Source organism: Giraffa tippelskirchi, chromosome 5, assembly GCF_054371585.1.
Source record: "Giraffa tippelskirchi isolate mGirTip1 chromosome 5, T2T-mGirTip1v1.2.pri, whole genome shotgun sequence".
Taxonomy (NCBI): domain Eukaryota; kingdom Metazoa; phylum Chordata; class Mammalia; order Artiodactyla; family Giraffidae; genus Giraffa; species Giraffa tippelskirchi.
This window is the reverse complement of record NC_137279.1, coordinates 129,231,359-129,252,500: the sequence shown is the minus strand read 5'-3', so window position 1 is coordinate 129,252,500 and position 21,142 is coordinate 129,231,359. Positions and strand designations below refer to the sequence as shown.

At 37.1% G+C, this 21,142-nt stretch overlaps 1 protein-coding gene across 50 annotated transcripts in view; it reads left to right on the top strand.

The window, feature by feature from the left end:
• BRDT (bromodomain testis associated) overlaps positions 1-21,142 on the top strand; it is a 57,920-nt gene that overhangs the window by 6,963 nt on the left and 29,815 nt on the right. For 17 of the 50 annotated variants that reach the window (XR_014052601.1, XR_014052603.1, XR_014052608.1 and 14 more), the window contains 10 exons: positions 5,684-5,827; positions 6,017-6,256; positions 7,195-7,332; positions 8,775-8,889; positions 15,018-15,187; positions 16,031-16,384; positions 18,823-18,951; positions 19,785-19,973; positions 20,579-20,751; positions 20,828-21,117. Coding sequence is in view for 29 of the 50 variants with exons in the window: in XM_081486413.1 (XP_081342539.1) it covers positions 6,068-6,256; positions 7,195-7,332; positions 8,775-8,889; positions 15,018-15,187; positions 16,031-16,384; positions 18,823-18,951; positions 19,785-19,973; positions 20,579-20,751; positions 20,828-21,117 (1,747 nt within the window). In the remaining 21 variants the exon portion in view is untranslated. Of the gene's footprint in view, positions 1-5,683; positions 5,832-6,016; positions 6,257-7,194; positions 7,337-8,774; positions 8,890-15,017; positions 15,188-16,030; positions 16,385-18,822; positions 18,952-19,784; positions 19,974-20,578; positions 20,752-20,827; positions 21,118-21,142 lie in introns of all 50 variants that reach the window. The other 33 variants (XR_014052610.1, XR_014052613.1, XR_014052611.1 and 30 more) reach the window with 5 other exon arrangements.

The window sequence follows — 21,142 nt, the reverse complement described above, 5'->3', positions numbered from 1 at the left end:
TTCCCCAACCAGGGATTGAACCCATGTCCCCTGCATTGTCAGGCAGATTGTCAACCACTGGACCACCAGGGAAGTCCGGAGGCTAAATTTTTAATCTTGCTAATTTTGGTTAATTTAAATTTAGAGTTACATATGGCTAGAAGCTATCATACTGGACAGCACAGCTGTATCAATTGAATTTTCTGTTATAAAAATGTTAAATCTACCAGCTTGTTACACATTTTTGGCAAAAATTCTTTATAGATGCTATGTAGACTGTATTTTGTCTTGTCTGGACATATATGCGTGTGTATGTGTGTGTGTGTGTCTTTTATCCCAATACATTAAGTTTTTACTGCTACTGCTAAGTCGCTTCAGTCGTGTCCGACTCTGTGCGATCCCATAGACGGCAGCCCACCAGGCTCTGCCATCCCTAGGATTCTCCAGGCAAGAATACTGGAGTGGGTTGCCATTTCCTTCTCCAGTGCATGAAAGGGAAAAGTGAAAGTGAAGTCGCTCAGTCGTGTCCGACTCTTAGCGACCCCATGGACTGTAGCCTACCAGGCTCCTCCGTCCATGGGATTTTCCAGGCAAGAGTACTGGAGTGGGGTGCCATTGCCTTCTCCGTAAGTTTTTACTAGTTAGTACTATTTTCCTAAATAATACAAAAGCCTCAGTTTTGGATTTCACTAATTTGGTATAGATGTCTGATTAAAATACCACAATTAAGAGAATGTGGACAAGTGTTGAAATAAAACAGTTATATGAGGAAATGGTATGAGTAGTTATGGATGTATTGGATACAAAAGGGAGCAATTTTAAGAGTGTTGCTAGCCATTAGAAGTACTACAGAGGAGTCTGGGGAGATAACTGAGGAAGGCCAGTGAGGGATTTGGAATATTTCAAAATATTTTAGTGATCTTGGGAGAGCAGTTTCAGAAGACAGCTGGAGAAATCAGATGGATATATTTGACCTTCACAAAATTTTTTGCACCCAAGGGTTTTTTTGTTTGTTTTTTTTAGAGCAGCTTTAGGTTCACAGCAAAATTGAAATATACAGAGATTTCCCATGTATTTCTTGCCCCAACACATGCATAGTCTCTTGTTAGGAGCATCCTGAAACAAAATGGTATATTTGTTACAATAGATGAACCATTTTGTTCATCTCTATACTTTTCAATTTTGTTGACACAACATTATAACTTAAAATCTGTTGTTTGCATTAGGGTTCACTCTTTGTGTTATTCTTCCTAAAGATTTGGGCAAATGTATAATGGCATGTATCCATCATTATGGTATCATACAGAGTATTTTCATTACTGTAAAAATTCTCTGTTCCGTTTTTTTCATCCTTCTCTCTCTCTACCTCCTGGCAACCACTGAGGTTTTTACTGTCTCCATAGTTTTACGTTTTCCAGAATGTCATATGTTGTTGTTGTATTTAATATTCCTTTATGTCTTTTTGTGGCTGTATAAATCATTTTTTTTTAGCACTAAGTAATATTCCATTGTCGGATTGTTGCTTTACAGTTTATCCATTCTCCTGCTGAGGAACATCTTTATTGCTCCCAAGTTTTGGTAGTTATGAGTAAAGCTACTATAAACATCCGCATACAGATTTTTGTGTGGAAAGGTGTTTTTAAGAAAAATAATTTTAAGATGCTGATTAGAACATATTTGTAGGCAGAGATATCAGCAGAAGTTAATAACAGATAAACACATAGAAAATGAAACCTTAAGACAAAGCAGGAAGCAGAACCATGTGTTGCATAATCTTTATTTAAGTAGAGGAAAGCCTTCATAAACATAATAAAAAAGAAACATACAATAATGGAGATAAAGGAATAATGAAACAGTAGGTTTCTGGAAAAAGGGAAAGAAGATCCTTATGGAAGAGAGGTGAGGCACTTATGAAATAAGAGGAAATAGACTAGGAAATAAAAAAAAAAACAAGAAATTAATGTTTAAATAAAGTTTCTTATAAACTGAGATCATTTGCAAATTGGTATAGTGAGGCTGAGGTGTTTTTTTTTTTTTGACTGTGTCATGTCCCAGTTGTAGCATGTGGGATCTTAGTTCCCTGACCAGGGCTCAAACCCATGCCCCCTGCATTGGGAGCCCAGAATCTTAGCCACTGGACCACCAGGGAAGCCCTGAGGCTGAGATTTTGAGGAGTGGAACGAATTTGAAAACGGTGTTTTATAATTGATATACATTCATTCATTCATTACTACTATTATTTTTTGAAGACAGATTCCTGAGCAGCAGAAACTAACTTAGAAGTAAAACATTCTTGATTTCTCTCCCCACTTCTCCCTGTATAAACAAGTCACATCTGTTCTATCTCTAACATAAAATTGAACCTGAACACTTTAATTCAGCATATGTGGGCTCTGTTTTATGCATTGAATCAATGGAAACAAGGTCCATAAGCTGAAACAGCGTTTACATTTTGGGGATTAGGGGGAAGGTTGGATTGGAAGACTGACAGTGACACGTAGGTAAAAATAATAGTAGTAAAGAGGGTATTAGCTGATAAATTAGAACTGGGGAGGAGCTGGTTAAGTATGCCTATTTAAAATGAGAATGTGAAGGAAAAGTCACTCTAAGGAGCTGACAATTTTGAATAGATCTGGAAGAAGAGCATTTCAAGCAGAGTGTAAAGGCCCAGAGACGAGAACTGGCTTGATGCAAAGAATTGAAAAAAGAGGATGGCTGGTGTGAAGTGATTGAGCTGGGAGAGTAGGAAAGGAGGTGGAAGGAACAATGAACCAGACCTTGGCGGTGATGGTGTTAGTCTTTGTTAAAGGATGATCACTGGGGCTAGGGTCATAGTGGTGGAAGAAGTGAGAATTTGAGATTTATTTTGGAGGAGGAATCATCAGAGAAATAAAATCACAGTGAGATCCCATCTTACACCCACCAGAATAGCTAAAATGGAAGCTGTCCATAGTACCAAATACAAAGATATGGAATAACTGGGATTTGTAGACTGTTGTATATATAAATTGGTACATTTTGGAAAACTGGTGGTATCTACTAAGTTTGAACATATACATAACCTTTGTCCCAACAATTTTACTTCTAGGTTTATACCCAACATAACGCAGGTACATATACACTAAAGCATTTCATGGCATTATTTGTCATAGTTAAATATTGGAAAACCTAAAAGTCCCAATGGGAATGGATAAATTTTGATATGATTTTACAATAGAATACAACAGGCAAAAACATAGATAAATCTCAAAAACAATATTGGTAAAAAAGCCAGACACAATGTAACACATAGTAAACAATACTATATTTATGTAAAATTCAAAAACAGTCACAATTTAATGTATGGGGATAGAAGTCATCCTAGTGGTTATCTGTGGATAAGGGAGGATGTAGTGATTTGAATCTTCAAAAGGTAGGCTACCTTTAAATAATTGCAAAGCTAGGATAAGAGCCAGTTTCAGTTGCAACACTGAAATAGCACTTTCTTTCTTCTCAATGACTTTTTATTGAGTTCTAGTGCATATTTGTGTAAGATGAGAAAAGTGAAATGATGAGATAAAATTTTAAGACTGATAATCATCTCCAAGTTAATTCATTTTAATGTAGTTGGTTCTTTTGCTTAGTGGCTCAGTGGGTCCGACTCTTTGCGACCCCGTGGACTATAGCCTGCCATGTTCTTCTGTCCATGGGGATTCTCTAGGCAAGAATACTGAAGTGGGTTGCCATGCCCTCCTTCAGGGAAACTTCCCAACCCAGGGATCAAACTCAGGTCTTCCTCACTGCAGGCTGATTCTTTACTGTCTGAGTCACCAGGGCACCCCAAGAATACTGGAGTGAGTAGCCTATTCCTTCTCCAGGGGATCTTCCTGACTCAGGAATCAAACTGGGGATTCTTTACCAGTGGAGCTACCAGGGAAGCCCCAGTAGTGGTTCTTAATCTTAACTATACATCAGAATGTCCAGGGAACTTAAAAAAGAAATAAAACTAATTCTCAAGCCATACCTCCAGACGTTGGGACCTAGAAGTGGGTTTATTTCGATACACATTCTGTAGACAGTGATTTCTGAAAAGGCAAGACAACCTTGGGAGAAATACACTCCACAGACAGTGAGTGGGCCATCTCAGAAGGGCATTGGTATTTTTTTAAATGATCCACAGTGCCTCACACCCATTACAATGGCTGCTATTAATCAAATGAACAGAAAATAGCACATGTGAGGATGTGGAGAAATTGGAACCCTTAGATGGTAGGAATGTAAAACAATGCTGCTGCTGTAGAAAACAGTATGGGATTCCTCAAAAAATTAAAAATTTCCATACAATCTAGCAATTCCACATCTGCACTTGTGGGGATATATCCCTACGAATTGAAAGCAGGGTCTTCAAGAGGTATTTATTTGTTGTTTAGTCACTAAGTCGTGTCTGACTCTTTTTGCGACCCCATGGACTAGAGCTCACCAGGTTTCTCTGTCCATGGGATTTCCCAGGCAAGAATACTAGAGTAGGTTGCCATTTCCTTCTGCAGGGGATCTTCCTGACCCAAGGATTGAACCTGCATCTCCTGCATTGGCAGGTGGATTCTTTACCAGTGAGCCACTGGGAAACCCATAAGTTTTTTTATAGCAGCACTATTCACAATAGCCAAAAGGTAGAAACTACTCAAGTGTCTGTCAGTGAATGAATAGAGAAACAAAATGTGTATACATACAATGGAATATTATTATTAAGATGAAGGAAATTCTTACACATGCTACAATATGGATGAACCTCAGACCTTATGCTAAGATAAATAGTGAAGTGAAAGTCACTCACTTGTGTCTGACTTTTTGCAACCCCATGGACTGTACAGTCCATGGAATTCTCCAGGCCAGAATGCTGGAGTGGGTAGCCTTTCCCTTCTCTAGGGGATCTTCCCAACCCAGGGATCGAACCCAGGTCTCCTGCATTGCAGGTGGATTCTTCACCAGCTGAACCACAATAAGCAAGTCAGAAAAAGACAAATACTGTGTGATTGTACTTATATGAGATATTGGAGTAGTCACATTCATAGAAACAGAAAATTAAACAGTGGTTTCCAGGGGCTGGAGAGAGGGGAGATTTAGGAATTGTTTAATGGGTACAGTATGGAGTTTCAGTTTTGTGAGATGAACAAGTTCTAGAGATTAGTTGCTCAAAAATATGAAAATACTTAATGCTTTTGAACAATACACTTAAAAAGAGTTAAGATAGTAAATTTTATGCTTTTTTATTTTAAGCACAATCTACAGCAAGAGTTGAAAACTAACACTGCTTTAATGCAGTATATGTGTGTGTGTGTATACTGGCTAAATGTTAACACTGATCTCTAAAAATGGGCAATTTATTTAATAATCATACTTTCCATTTTGCTGATACATTTGGTAGTACCTTTGCTCTTTCATCCTTAAAGTAATAATGTTGTCTAGGGATGTTAGATACCATCTCTCTGAAATATTCATGAAGCTCTAAACTATTCTATGTTAGTTGTAGTGATATGCGCTGAACAGTAGCATTTTAACATTTGTCATTTTTCTTCCTAATAATTCACTTTTAAAATAAATCACTTTATTTAAATTAGCCAGAAAAATTCCTTTGCCTTTCTCCCTTTGCTAATTAATAGTTGTAGAATAAACTGTATACTCACATTACCTTTAACATTCCCTATTACTTCTTTTTTTTAACCAGGAATTTATAGACTTTTCCTGCTAAGACCTCAATTTGTATTTAAGAAAGGCAGAAAGAAATTACTGTAGAACACTGGAGTAACTTAAATCACCCAAAACGAAGGCATACATAATGAAACAACTTTTAGTACTTACATAGAAAAAGGTTCGTGTTTGTTTTTCACATTGACTAATTTTTTTTTCTTTTTTCTTTTGCTGTCCTAATCATGATATGCTTTAAAACATGAAATCTACTTTTGAAGGAAACTTTTCTGTTCCTATAGAAACCATTTTAAAGGTGCTTTGAAAATAACTCAGAACTTTTTGTTGTTGTGTTTTTTTTTTTTTTTTATAGGATATGTACCTGTAGACAACACTAGAATATAAGGATTTGAAGCAGTTGAGAATGTCTCTGCCAAGTCGACAAACAGCTATTGTTAACCCTCCACCACCAGAGTATATAAATACTAAGAAAAATGGGCAATTGACGAATCAGCTGCAGTATCTACAGAAAGTTGTCCTGAAGGCTTTGTGGAAGCATAGTTTCTCCTGGCCTTTTCAGCAGCCTGTGGATGCTGTCAAACTAAAGTTACCTGTGAGTGTGTCTCATAATTATGTTTGTTTAAAACAAATAAAGCCCTGTAAATTTCCACTGACAGAATGATATTGTGAAATATATTTAATAAATTATTCAGCACCACTAAAGAATATCGCAATAGATATTTTTTCCTTAGCCAAAAAACTCATTTTTCTGAGAATTGAAATTCTCATTTTAGCAATTTCTGGTAAATTATAAGTATATGCTTTCTTGTTTATAGCATATGTTCTTGGTTTTTGATGTAAGGTTGTCTTAAATGTCCCCTTCTCCAAGAAGTCACTCCAACAATTCCTGGCAGACTCAGGTGCTTCACGCACAGAATTCAGCTTTAGGTCTTATATTAGAAATTTTTGTGCATGCTAAGTCGCTTATAGCGTGTCCAACTCTTTGGGACCCTATGGACCGTAGCCTGCCAGGTTCCTCTGTCCATGGGATTTTCTAGGCAAGAATACTGGAGTGAGTTACCATGCCCTCCTCCAGGGGATCTTTCCAACCTAGGGTTCAAACCCACATCTCCTGCATTGGCAGGCAGATTCTTTACCACTAGCACCACCATTTAGCCATCTGATAGTAGAATGCTTAAGAATTTGTAATATAACTAGTAAACTGTGGAGCTGAGATTGTACTCATAAATCCTACTTTCTTTTTCTTCATGCCCTTTACTTGTTATTTTCCAGGATGATTCTACTCTTTTATTATTTTGTTATGCTTTCTATGTTGTTATTGGCTTTTGTTTTTCTTCTCTCTGAAGAAAAATGTCATGGTAATCAATTTTGTTTCTCATTACAAAGGGTTTTATTTCCATATTATGGCTTTTAAAGGTAATCAATTTCTGTCTCTAATTACAGGTGTATAGTTTCTTAAAATTCTTTATGTACCAGTTGTTGTGAATTCATTCTTACAACTAACGTTTAGAATTTCTTCTTAAACCATAGGATTATTATACCATTATAGAAAACCCAATGGATTTAAATACAATCAAGAAGCGCTTGGAACATAAATATTATGTGAAAGCTTCGGAATGTATAGAAGATTTCAATACAATGTTCTCAAATTGTTATTTATACAACAAGGTCTGTAAGCCTTATGCCATATATGCTAATTCTTTTCTATTACATAGAGGAGATGTATATAAATAAACAAGTGTGTTGATTTCAAATGTGAAGTCTTGATTTGGGGTGCATTACATATTTGTAAAAATACTGTTTTTTACTTGATTTCCTAATTTTCACATAGCAGTATTTGTTCATTTTGCTATATTTTTGTCTGAATAACTATAATGGCTTATTACATTTTTAAAAAATAAAATACCAGTGATACTGGTTTCTGTGAGTAAAGTGTTGTTGCAGAATGTTCTCATCTACACTTCGGCCATTTTAGTTATAAGATGAATGATAAATCTTATTATACACTAAACTTAGTTAAATTTTTATGGTATGGATTGCTAGCTATAACCTAAGAAGCCAAATGAATGATATACTTCTAAAATTCATACAGATTAACTTAAACTTCAAACATGTTCTGTTTTATCCCAGCAGTAGTATTTGCATTTATGTTAATGTGCTAGCCTGTATGATAATATATGTGGACATTTTGAGCTTAATCTTCACTTTTATTTTCATCCATAAAACTGGATTTGTGTATTCAGTTTTCCTCCATATGGGATTCCTGTTTCCCTAAGTACAGCATCTTTTTCAAGTGGTCCTATCGTATCTAGAAATTTTTTAACTTATACCTCATTTATTCAGAATCACTAGTGACACTGAAATGTAATAGAAATGTTGGTTTGGTTTCCAAGGTAATGATCAGTGCTACCTTATGTGTAATAGATTTAAGACTATAGTCAATATTACTTTTTTTAAAAATCATAACTAATGGTGTTCTGACAATACCATTAGTAAATTCATTTTAATTTAACAATTCTAAAGAGTCCACTTACATTTAATTTTTTAAAAGAAAGTTCAGTAATTTTCCTGAACTATTAATAGCTAACTTAGAAATGTGTCTTCACTTTAGGCTTTTGCTTTGTAATTTACTTTTTTCTCAGTAGTCAAGTAAAGCAAGTTGAAGACTTCTAAGCAGATAGTTAAGATTTAAAAACTTAGCTCTACAGTGTCACTTTATTGCTTAGTTAATTGAAAATTGAATCACATCAAGTCAAACCATGAGGTACTTTCCACAGCCACGAATATGTTTTGTTTGTAACCTATTCGTAAGGTGTAAATTCTGATTTCTAATACTTTTGTGTATAAGTAAGATTGGTTGGATTATAACCCTCTAGTGCTCGGAAAGGCATCCCCAGTCCTTTTTAGAAGTTAAAGGGGTAGGATGTTAGAATTTTAAGTGTAAGCTGCTATACTGTTTTCTAAACTTAATTTAGAAGCAATAAATACTGTTTAGTAAATACTGTCTAAGAGTACTATGGCACTGCCTTCGCTAAGGTAGCCTGAATTATAGAAATTTGATACAGTGGCCATACTGTGTAAACTTAGGTTGCATTTTGTGTATTTTCTAGCCTGGAGATGACATTGTTCTTATGGCTCAAGCTCTAGAAAAGCTGTTCAGGCAGAAATTATCTCAGATGCCACAAGAAGAACAAGTTGTGGGTGGTAAGGAAAGAATAAAGAAAGGTGAGCAAGAAAAAGTTTATGTTCTCTTTCTTTCTTTCTCTGTCATATATATATGAATGCTTGTGTATGTGTGTTTAAGTATGATGACTGGAACTAAATAATAAATCCCTGGGAATTCCCTGGTGGTCCAGTGGTTAGGATTTGGTGCTCTCACTGCCAGAGGAATGGGTTTGATCCCTGGTCGGGGAACTAAGATCTTGCAAGCCATGCAGTGCTACCAAAAGTAAATAAATCTCTGAAAGGAGATAGACATCTAGAAGTCCTTCTGCATCCTATTACATTGGTATAAAATGTCCCTTTAAACAATCTGAACCTTGAGCACAAAGATGGCTGTCATAATGACTATCATTCGAGATTAGGGAGGATTGCATAGATTATGGCCTTGCAGCCAGGTTTCCTATAGAACAGTGCCATTCACATTGTTATTGTTGTCGTTTAGTTGCTAGGCTTCTTTGTCCATGGGATTTCCCAGGCAAGAATAGTAGAGAAGGTTGCCTTTTCCTTCTCCAGGGGATCTTCCTGACCCAAAGATTGAACCCACATCTGCTGCACTGGCAGGTGGATTCTTTACTGCTGAGCCACCTGGGAAGCCCTATGCCATTCACATAGTGGGCACCAAATAAATCATAGTTGCGGTTACTATTTTAGTGGATCATGTATCTGTGTTGTATTAATTAAGGGGGCCAAAATTGCCAGTAATTTCTGTACCAAAAGATACTCTAGCTAAGAATGAAAAGTTACTGTTGGGTTTGAAGATTCTCTTTTTCTAATTCTTAACTCAGAACTCCAGGAGGGAGGGGAATTACCCTGGTGGTCCAGTGGTGAAGACTTTGCTTTCTAGCACAGCAGGTGTAGGTTTGATCCCTAATTGGGGAGCTAGGATCCCACATGTCTTGTGGCCAAAATAACATAAAACAGAAGCAATATGGTAACAAATTCAATAAAGATTTAAAAGTGATTCATATAAAAAATTTTTTTTAACTTTAATGGGAAATGTTTTATAGCTAATACCATAATATTTAAATAAGAAATTATAAAATTAATCTTAAGTGTTCGGAGGGTTATTGAAGAGGTAAACCAAGACTGTCATAGTTCAAATGTTGGTTTATCTTTGGGTCAGTTCAGTTCAGTTGCTCAGTCACGTCCGACTCTTGGTGACCCCATGAATCGCAGCACGCCAGGCCTCCCTGTCCATCACCAACTCCCGGAGTTTACCCAAACCCATGTCCATTGAGTCAGTAATGCCATCCAGCCATCTCATCCTCTGTCGTCCCCTTCTCCTCCTGCCCCCAATCCTCCCCAGGATCAGGGTCTTTTCCAATGAGTCAACTCTTCGCATGAGGTGGCCAAAGTATTGGAGTTTCAGCTTCAACATCAGTCCTTCCAGTGAACACCCAGGATTGATCTCCTTTAGCATGGACTGGTTGGATTTCCTTGCAGTCCAAGGGACTCTCAAGAGTCTTCTCCAACACCACAGTTCAAAAGCATCAATTCTGCGGCGCTCAGCTTTCTTCACCGTCCAACTCTCACATCCATACATGACCACTGGAAAAACCATAGCCTTGACTAGACAGACCTTTGCTGACAAAGTAATGTTTCTGCTTTTAAATATGCTATCTAGGTTGGCCATAACCTTCCTTCCAAGGAGTAAGCGTCTTTTAATTTCATGGCTGCAATCACCATCAGCAGTGATTTTGGAGCCCCCCAAAATAAAGTCAGCCACTGTTTCCACTGTTTCCCCATCTATTTCCCATGATGTGATGGGACCGGATGCCATGATCTTAGTTTTCTGAACGTTGAGCTTTAAGCCAACTTTTTGACTCTCCTCTTTCACTTTCATCAAGAGGCTCTTTAGTTCTTCTTCACTTTCTGCCATAAGGGTGGTGTCATCTGCATATCTGAGGTTATTGATATTTCTCCCGGCAATCTTGATTCCAGCTTGTGTTTCTTCCAGCCCAGCGTTTCTCATGATGTACTCTGCATATAAGTTAAATAAGCAGGGTGACAATATACAGCCTTGACGTACTCCTTTTCCTATTTGGAACCAGTCTGTTGTTCCATGTCCAGTTCTAACTGTTGCTTCCTGACCTATAAACCTTGGTTAAGTTCTGTAATCATTCCATGTTTCTTCATCTATGATATCTGGAAATTATTTAGCTTTCATTTTTATAAATATTTGTAAGGTATATGTTAAGTGACTGGGACATAGGAAACTTGTTCCACTTCAGGGGATGGTTGAGGTTGTTTTATTGATAGTATGATATACTTTTTTCCTAGTTGTTAATAGATCTTTAGGGTAGATCATGACTTATAGCTTGCTTTCATCCATCCTGTGAGATAGATTCTTACTGATTAATAACTTTTATTTTATTCTTATTTTTTAAACAGATTGATCTTAAGTCTTACAGTATAAGCCTAAGCATTATAAAACTTCTTAAAATAATAAGGCAGTGCATTAGAATAACTGTCAGGTGAAATTACACATAGTGTGTGCTGTGGTTCGAGTGAGAAATTAACTTGCACTGGAAAAGCTGAAGAAGGCTTTAGAGGTGATGGAACTCAAGTTTGGGAAGGGGTAGATTTCCAAATGACTTTAGTAGAAGTTTCTATTGCTTAAGTCATGTTATTTTTATGCACATTGGTAGGTAAACTGCCATACAGAGGTTCAATTCAGTTCAGTTAAGTTCAGTCGCTCAGTCATGTCCGACTTATTGCAACCCCATGAATTGCAGCACGCCAGGCCTCTCTGTCCATCACCAACTCCCAGAGTCTACCCAAACCCATGTCCATTGAGTCGATGATGCCATCCAACCATCTCATCCTCTGTCGTCCCCTTCTCCTCCTGCCCCCAATCCTCCCCAGGATCAGGGTCTTTTTCCAATGAGTCAACTCTTCGCATGAGGTGGCCAAAGTATTGGAGTTTCAGCTTCAACATCAGTCCTTCCAGTGAACACCCAGGATTGATTTCCTTTAGGATGGATTGATTGGATCTCCTTGCAGTCCAAGGGACTCTCAAGAGTCTTCTCCAACACCACAGTTCAAAAGCATCAATTCTGCGGCGCTCAGCTTTCTTCACCGTCCAACTCTCACATCATACGTGACCACTGGAAAAACCATAGCCTTGACTTGATGGACTTTTGTTGGCAAAGTAATGTCTCTGCTTTTAAATATGCTATCTAGGTTGGCCATAACCTTCCTTCCAAGGAGTAAGCGTCTTTTAATTTCATGGCTGCAATCACCCATCAGCAGTGATTTTGGAGCCCCCAAAAATAAGGTCTGATACTGTTTCCACTGTTTCCCCATCTATTTTCCATGACGTGATGGGACCGGATGCCATGATCTTAGTTTTCTGAACGTTGAGCTTTAAGCCAACTTTTTGACTCTCCTCTTTCACTTTCATCAAGAGGCTCTTTAGTTCTTCTTCCCTTTCTGCCATAAGGGTGGTGTCATCTGCATATCTGATGTTATTGATATTTCTCCCGGCAATCTTGATTCCAGCATGTGTTTCTTCCAGCCCAGCATTTCTCATGATGTACTCTGCATACAAGTTAAATAAGCAGGGTGACAATATGCAGCCTTGACGTACTCCTTGTCCTATTTGGAACCAGTCTGTTGTTCCATGTCCAGGTCTAACTGTTGTTTCCTGACCTGCATACAGGTTTCTCAAGAGACAGGTCAGATGGTCTGGTATTTCCATCTCTTTCCAAATTTTCCACAGTTTATTGTGATCCACACAGTCAAAGGCTTTGGCATAGTCAATAAAGCAGAAATAGATGTTTTTCTGGAACTCTCTTGCGTTTTTGATGATCCAGCGGATATTGGCAACTTGATCTCTGGTTCCTCTGCCTTTTCTAAAACCAGCTTGAACATTTTTATGCACATTGGTAGGTAAACTGCCGTACAATGGTAGCTAGTCTAAATAATGTGATTACGTGTTGATACTTTATGGCAAAGAAAAAACTGCCAGCATTGAATTGGTGTTGATTTATTGATTGAACAGATATTTAGGTACTTCTTATGTACTAAAGGGCTTCCCTGGTGGCTCAGATGGTAAAGCGTCTGCCTACAATGCGGGAGACCCGGGTTCGATCCCTGGGTTGGGAAGATCCTCTGGAGGAGGAAGTGGCAACCCACTCCAGTATTCTTGCCTGGAAAATCCCATGGATGGAGGAGCATAGTAGGCTACAGTCTGTGGGGTCACAGAGAGTCGGACACGACTGAGTGACTTCACTTTTCACTATGTACCAAAACACTGTTCTGTATTAGAGTTTACATTTTAGTAGTGAAAGAGATACATACATGATAGGTTCAAAGAACATTCCAGACAGAGGGGTCAACTAGGGGAAACACCTATAACAGGATCCTTTTCTCTTTTGTTACTTTGGGTCATTGCCTTCATTTATGATCTGGATCTTGCTTCCCTCCTTACTTTCTTAAGGATTTTATTGCTCTGGTTATCCCGTTTCATGCATCATTAATCTTTCATTCTCTATCAGGTTAGTTTTATTGTGCTATAAATATGCTCTAGTATTTCATCTTTAAAACTCACCTTTTCCCTGTATCCTTCCTGTTTTTTTGCTTTCTTCTTACATACTCATGAACTCACTTCAGTATAGGTTCTAGCCATACTACATCACTAAAAAGGTTCTTATCAGTAGTCTTTATGTTGCTAAATTTAAGTAATATTTTTCTATTCTCATTTGTCAGTATTTGCTTTAGAAGGCTACTGTCTCTTGAAATGCCTTTGTTTCTTGGTACACATTAGTTCTCTGGGTTTACTTTCCATTCTGTAGTCCTCTTGGCCTTATCAATCTCTAAATATTGAGGTATTTTTCAGGGCTTGGTATTAGGTATACTTTTCCTAAATTCCATCATTAACTCCTAGATTTATAGGATTTTGGGAGTTAGGGATTCTTATATGTTGTATGTCAAATATGATAATAGCATGGAAAAAAAGGGAACTGGCGACTGGTGGAATAGAGAAAGGGGGTTGTTTTATATAGGTTGGCTGGAGAAGGGAAGGTGACATTTGAAAATTTGAGTAAAGCCTGAAGGGAATGTTGAAGTGAACCATAAGGCTGTCTCCTGACCAGTAGAACAAATAGTCTGCTTATGCTTACCAAACTTGAGGACAGCAGGCCAGTAGTCTGGAATGAAATAAGTGAAGGGGGTAGAATGATAGGAAAAAGAGGTTGGAAGGACAGCAGATGTATGGGGAAAAGGGTAAAGAGGTCTTATGGGGTCCTGAGAAGCCATTGTGAGGACTTTAGCTTTTACTTGGAGGAAAAGTTAGAAACCACTGGGCATTGAGCAGAAGTGTCTCAATCTTACTTGAATTTGATTATTCTTTTTGAGAATAGAATACAGGATGTAAAAAGCAGAAGGAAAGAATGCCTCTTAGGATGCTAGTGCAGTAATGCAGGGTTATTACCACCTGTAATAGTTGAATTCTGGATAAGAAGATAGAGCAAAACAGTTTGCTGATGGATTGGAAATGGGGTTTGAGAGAGAGAGTGGAATCACAGATGACTCCAATGTTTCTGACCTGAGCAATTAGAAGAATAGAGTTACCCTGATGGAAGGATGGGCGTTTGAAATATATTCATGCCTCGAAATCATGAGGGACAGGTTCCAGGACCCCTCCATGGATACCAAAATCTTTGGATGCTTGAGTTCTTTACATAAAATGGCATAGTACAGTGGTCCTTCATATCCATGGGTTGCATCTGAGCATTGTATCCAAGGAGGGTTGAATCCGCATGTGCAGAATCTATGGATCCTGGGTGCTGATTGTAATAGATTTTAGGGTGGTGTGATCCAAATGTCCCCAGTCTTAGCACTCTCTGGGAACATACAGGGCAAAATACATGTACAGATATTCCTTTGATGAGAGAATCATGTTCACATCTGTTATGTGTCAGCCAGTGATGGACTAATATGCAGAGCATTCTGAAGACCTCACACAGTACCATATAGTTGTCTCCAGTGTGTCTGAAATTTTTGCTCAGGTTTACAGCTACGTGAAGCTAAAATCACAAAAGTTGAACTAAATGTATTAAAGTAGGAGGCTAAGAGAAAAATTGCTTTATGTCTTACTCAGATGCTGACTCTTGTTCACATTTTACTAGGTACTCAACAGAATATGGCAGTTTCTGTTAAAGGAAAACAGTCCCCCAAAGCACTGGGAAAACTGCTTACACAGCAAGTAATTCCTTCTGTATTTCCCGAAACATCTGTTTCTCCTTCAAACCTGGCACAAGGTGCTCCACTCAACACTGTCTCACAAACAGTCACCCAGGTGAGTTTACTTTCACTTTAAAACGTTTCAGTGTAAGTTTTTTTTGTGATATCTATACCTTTTTTTAAAGTTTATAGAAAAATTGGTCTTAAGCATACAGCAGTTGGACTTCCCTCTTAGCTTATTTGGTAAAGAATCTGCCTGCAGTGCGGGGAGACCTGGGTTCAATCCCTGGGTCGGAAGATCCCCTGGAGAAGGAAATGGCAACCCACTCTGGTATTCTTCCCTGGAGAATCCCACAGACAGAGGAGCTTGGCAGGCTATAATCCATAGGGTCGCAAGAGTCAGACACGACTTAGCGGCTAAAGAGAGAGAGAGAGATACAGCAGTCAAAAGTCTTTTTGTCTGTACACATTGTGTGAACAGAGACCTGGGGTGCAAACCAAATTTTAGAAATTTCTTAGGTAGAATCTGAACCGAACTGATTTATTCTCTCTGTAGTATTAGTATCAGTTGCCTAGCTACTTTTGTGTGTGTGTGGGGGGTGATATAACTTTTATTGGTTCACAACTTTATGGGTTAACAATTTTCTTTCTAAAATTGTATACCCTAGCTGATTTCAGGTATTCAGAAACTTTTTTTTTTTTAATATAACCATGACTTTGCCCCACCTTTCGTTGGTCTCAAAGTTGACCAGACAGTTCTTTGGGATGTGGGAAGGAAATATTTGAACTATTTATTTTACCTATGAAAGAAAAATTCACTTTTCCTAAAAACATGGATGACCTGGTGCTAAATATCGTTTCCCCTTTTTAATTGATAAGGGTAATGATCAAAGTTTGAAAACTGTTGCTCTGAATATCACCTTAAATATAATCTTGTTTTCAAATTGTTTCACTTCAGGTTACAAAGGGTGTGAAGAGGAAAGCAGATACAACAACTCCTACAACTTCAGTAGTTAAAGCAAGTGGCGAATCTTCCCCAACACTTACAGAGAAAAAATCAGGGAAAATACCACCTATAAAAGAAAATATGCTAAAGAATGTTTTGCCAGATTCTCAGCAACAATATAAAGTTGTAAAGAATGCTAAAGTAACCGAACAATTAAGGCACTGTAGTGAGATTCTTAAAGAAATGCTTGGAAAGAAACATTTGTCATATGCATGGCCCTTTTATAATCCTGTTGATGTTAATGCTTTGGGACTCCATAACTACTATGATATCGTGAAAACCCCAATGGATCTTGGAACCATCAAGGTAAATGTTGTCTTAATAAGAGGAACTTCTTTTTTTTGGCTATAAAAGTAATCTTGTCATCATAAATTTAAAATTCAAAAAAAGATAAAAAATCACCAGTCATACCACCTGAAATAAATGATGGGAACATTTTTAAATAATGGGAACATTTTAAAGTGTATCTTCTTATTTTCTTTAGTTCAGGCACATTCTTGGTTATTTTACCACAGTGTTTGAGTTATAGAATGTAATATAACTCTGTACCCTAAACTTAATATTTTTAATTTGCATGATTATAATACAAAAAAATTTTTTGGCAAAGCATTTATGTGGTTTCCAATCCTCTGCCAGATTGGTAAGTTTTCCTTATTGCTGATTTGGAAACTTTAAGTTACTGGAAAAATTTAGTTGCTGCTGCTGCTGCTAAGTCGCTTCAGTCGTGTCCGACTCTGTGCGACCCCATAGATGGCAGCCCACCAGGCTCTGCCGTCCCTGGGATTCTCCAGGCAAGAACACTGGAGTGGATTGCCATTTCCTTCTCCAATGCATGAAAGTGAAAAGCGAAAGTGAAGTCGCTCAGTCGTGTCTGACTCTTAGCGACCCCATGGACTGCAGCCCACCAGGCTCCTCCGTCCATGGGATTCTCCAGGCAAAAGTACTGGAGTAGGGTTACGTATATTTATTTTAGGGAAACTACTTAAAGAATTGAACTATACCATTTTCAAAATGATGCATTATCTCAGTGTTCTTCCTAAATAACTACTCACTGTACTTCCTGTTCTTTATTATTGTCTAGAAGTTTGGTTCTTGTTTTATTAAATAAACACAGTTTTGCTTTATTTCATCATCAACATTTTTTGTGAACGTTACTAATTTTTGTGCTCACCCTTATTTCTTGCTTCTTACTCTTTCCTGTCTTGGTTTTTCTTTTTGCTGAAGTGCAAGCTTTAGTGGTTCATCCATGAGCATTTAGAGGTAGTAAACTCTTAATAGTTTTATCTCTGAAAGTATCTGTGCTTTGTCTAATCTTGAATGGTTCCTTAACTAACTATGGCATTCTAGAACTAGTTATTTTCCCTCAGCACTAGGACAGTATCTTTTGGCATGTATTGTTGCTGCTAGGAAGTCTGCTGTCAGTCTGCTTGTCATCCCTTTGTAGATAATCTCTTTCCTATCTCCAACTGTGTGTTTAATTTTATTCTTCTTGATTGGAAATTAGCACTTTCAAGATGAAGCTCATGTTGTAAGTTCTGAAAAAACATCTAACCATTATCAGTTCAAAATATGCTTTTTTACTTTTCCCTAATACTTAACACTAATTCAGACTGAAAGGTCATGAAACAGTACCTGAAATAGGTAAACCTGAGCTGAGTCTTAAAGGGTAAATAGGACTTAGTAAGTTATAGGACATTTCAGGCAGGGGAAGCAACTTGGAACTCCCTGAGGTGATTAAAAAAAAAAAAATCCAGAATACAATATTTAAGCCAACATGAAATGTAATATGAAGCACTGATTAGGAGAAAATGGGACTGGAAGGAAACTGAGACTTGAACATGAAAAACCCTGATCATAGAGGCCTAGAGCTGGCATTAAACATGAGGATTATGTCCTCATATTTGTTTCCTATAATGACTTCTCTAGTAGCAATGTGAAGACTGGGCGATGAGGCCATTAAAGAATTCCAGGGATAAGAAGATAGTGACTTAATTTAATTTAGTTCTTTGAAATCATTCCAAATTGCCAGTGATCTGAGTGGTAGAAAATTATGCTTCTTGTTTTAGTTTTGTGTTTCTTTAATTACAAATAAAGTCTGGCATGCTATATTTGTTTATTGGCCTTTTGTATTTGTTCATAGATTTTATGTTAATACACACTTGTTTTGCCCAGCAGTTTATAGGATTTTCTTGTCTGATCATTTTTCATTTTATAGTAACTGCCTAAGTGGGTACTCTACATCCTCACTCTTCTATCCACTTATATATGCAGCTACCTAAAAATGTAACTGATCCTGATATTTCTCTTCTGTTCAGTTTTTAATGTCTTTCCATTCCCAGGAGACTTTTAATATTATAAACCCTTCATTTAGATGTTCAAGGCTGATTTAAGGAGTTTATTTACTCATTGTTTTGCTGCAATCAAACTAGTCTATCCTAGATTATCTGGAAACACTCCATTTTCCCCCTGCTTCTGTGATTTTTGTTTCTGTTCTTTTCTTTACTTGGAATGTCCTCCTTCATCTCTACTTGTTAAAATTCATTGGATCTTTTTCAAAGTTGAAAAATACAAAACAAATGTAGCAGAGTTTTAATTTTGTCAAAGCTGGATGGTGGGTATCTGGTTTTGGTATTACCTATTATTCTATTGCCATTTCCTTCTCCAATTATTCTATTGTATGTTGGAATTATTTTATAATATAAACACAATATAGGTGCTCAAAATTATGTAATTTTTTAATTTAGGCAAAAATGGATAACCAGGAATATAAAGATGCATATGAATTTGCTGCAGATGTTAGATTAATGTTCATGAATTGCTATAAGTACAACCCTCCAGACCATGAAGTGGTTACAATGGCAAGAATGCTTCAGGTGAGCTTTTACTTGTGCTCTGAAAGTGAGTTTCCTCTGAACATAGCTTAAAAAGTTTCATAATTCGAGAGATAAAAAATAACACCCTCTACCCCCACCAAGTAGTAAAGCATAATTTGTACTTTTAAAATTGTGGGGGTGGGTTGTTTGCTTTATGAGGTATAGTATCCATTAGTAGTAAATGTTTTAATGAAGCTGCCCTACATATAGAAGACATTGGGGAAATATTAGTGAAGAAAGGACAGTAGATATTTGAGACAGAGTTGACTGGTGTCAATGTCCCATTCAATGAGCCTGAACAGAAGGCTCAAGGACTTTTGAGGTTGAGTCATTGGGAATTAGAACGATGCAGTCACAGGGCAGGAGATCTGAAAAGAAGTCCCCCAGTTAATCTGAAAGATCTATCTTACCTGGAAAAACACAAAAGTTGCTGAGGTTGGTAGTCAGGGAAGCATGAGGTCTTAACTATATTTCTGGTAAATCTTTTTTTTCCTCCAGTTTTATACGGATATAATTGACATTGCATTAGTTTAAGGTATATCTAAGATTATGATTCAATATATGCATATACTGTGAAATGATTACCACAAAGAAAATAGAGTTCTCATCAACATATGACACTGAGGGAATTTCCTGGCAGTTCAATGCTTAGGAACTGCCACGCTTTCACTGCCAGGGGTTAGAGTTCAGTCCTGACTGGGGAACTGGGATACAGCAAGTTGCACGGTGCAGCCAAAAAAAGTGACACTGCAATGTGCATTTTCTTAAAAGATGTTATTGCTGCATTAAATCAGAAATGCAGAGGCCCTTAACAGTATGATTTTCCATTATAGGATGTTTTCGAAATGCATTTTGCAAAGATCCCAGATGAACCTGTTGAGAGTATGCCTGTACGTTACATCAAAACAGATACCACAAAAACCCTTGGTAGAGAAAGCAGTAGTGAAACTTCTTCTGAAGATAACTCTTCTGGTGATTCTGAAGATGAACGGGTTCAGCGTCTTGCAAAGCTTCAGGAGCAGGTAGTTCATTTTACTGATAGAAGTTTTTATATTCTTTCTATGAGCTGCTGCTGCTTTCTGATGATCTGTTATAAAATCCTATTTGTAGACTAAAAGTAGATTAAAAGCTGTTATATCTAGATCACTTAGCAACTGTGACTTTACTTAGCACATATTTAATGTTTAATAGATTTTTCTACTCAAAAATCTATACATCTTAAAACTCTGTTATTTATATTACTAACCACAATGAGTTGATTCTTACTGAAACATTTATATAACATAACCTGGCTAGTTTATGGGTAGGATCTTCATTTAATGTTTGTTACCTTTTATGATAAAATGTTAACCTGCTATGAGTTCAATCCTGAAAAATCAATGATTTAAGACTTAAGACTACCTGGAAAAATAATGATTCTTCGTCTGTTTTTAGATGAATATTTAAGTTTATGGGTTAAATATATAGTATTCTTTGAAACACACCCTTCAAAATGATGAATTTATGAAATGAAATATCAGTCTGAAGTAAGTGAATTCCATAAAGGATACTATTGACTTTTGAGTGCCTTCATTTTTTTCTACTCTATTTACAGTCATTAATGTTTAAAGCATTTTTCCTTTATCAGCTTAAAGCTGTTCATGAACAGCTACAGGTTCTGTCCCAAGTACCTTTTCGTAAGCTAAAGAGAAAGAATGAGAAGTCTAAAAGGGAAAAGAAAAAAGAAAAGATTGATAACAGAGATGAAAATCCAAGGAAAAACTTTAATCAAACAAAACTAAAGGAAAAATCCAAGTGCAAGTAAGTATCTTTAATGATGCCTTATTAAGATAACATTATCTGAAATACATTTGATTAAATTTAACTTTTGTTACAGTCTGCCAAAGAAGAGGAAACAACAGGTCTTGAGTATAAAATCTGAAGATGAAGTTAATGCAAAACCTATGAACTATGATGAGAAAAGACAGTTGAGTTTGGATATAAACAAACTCCCTGGAGATAAACTTGGGCGAATTGTTCATATAATACAATCCAGAGAGCCTTCATTGAGAAATTCCAACCCTGATGAGATAGAGATAGACTTTGAAACACTGAAATCGGCAACACTGAGAGAACTGGAAAAATATGTTGCTGGATGTCTAAGAAAAAGACCACTAAAACCTCATGGTATGTATTAGAAAGCAGTCTAGTA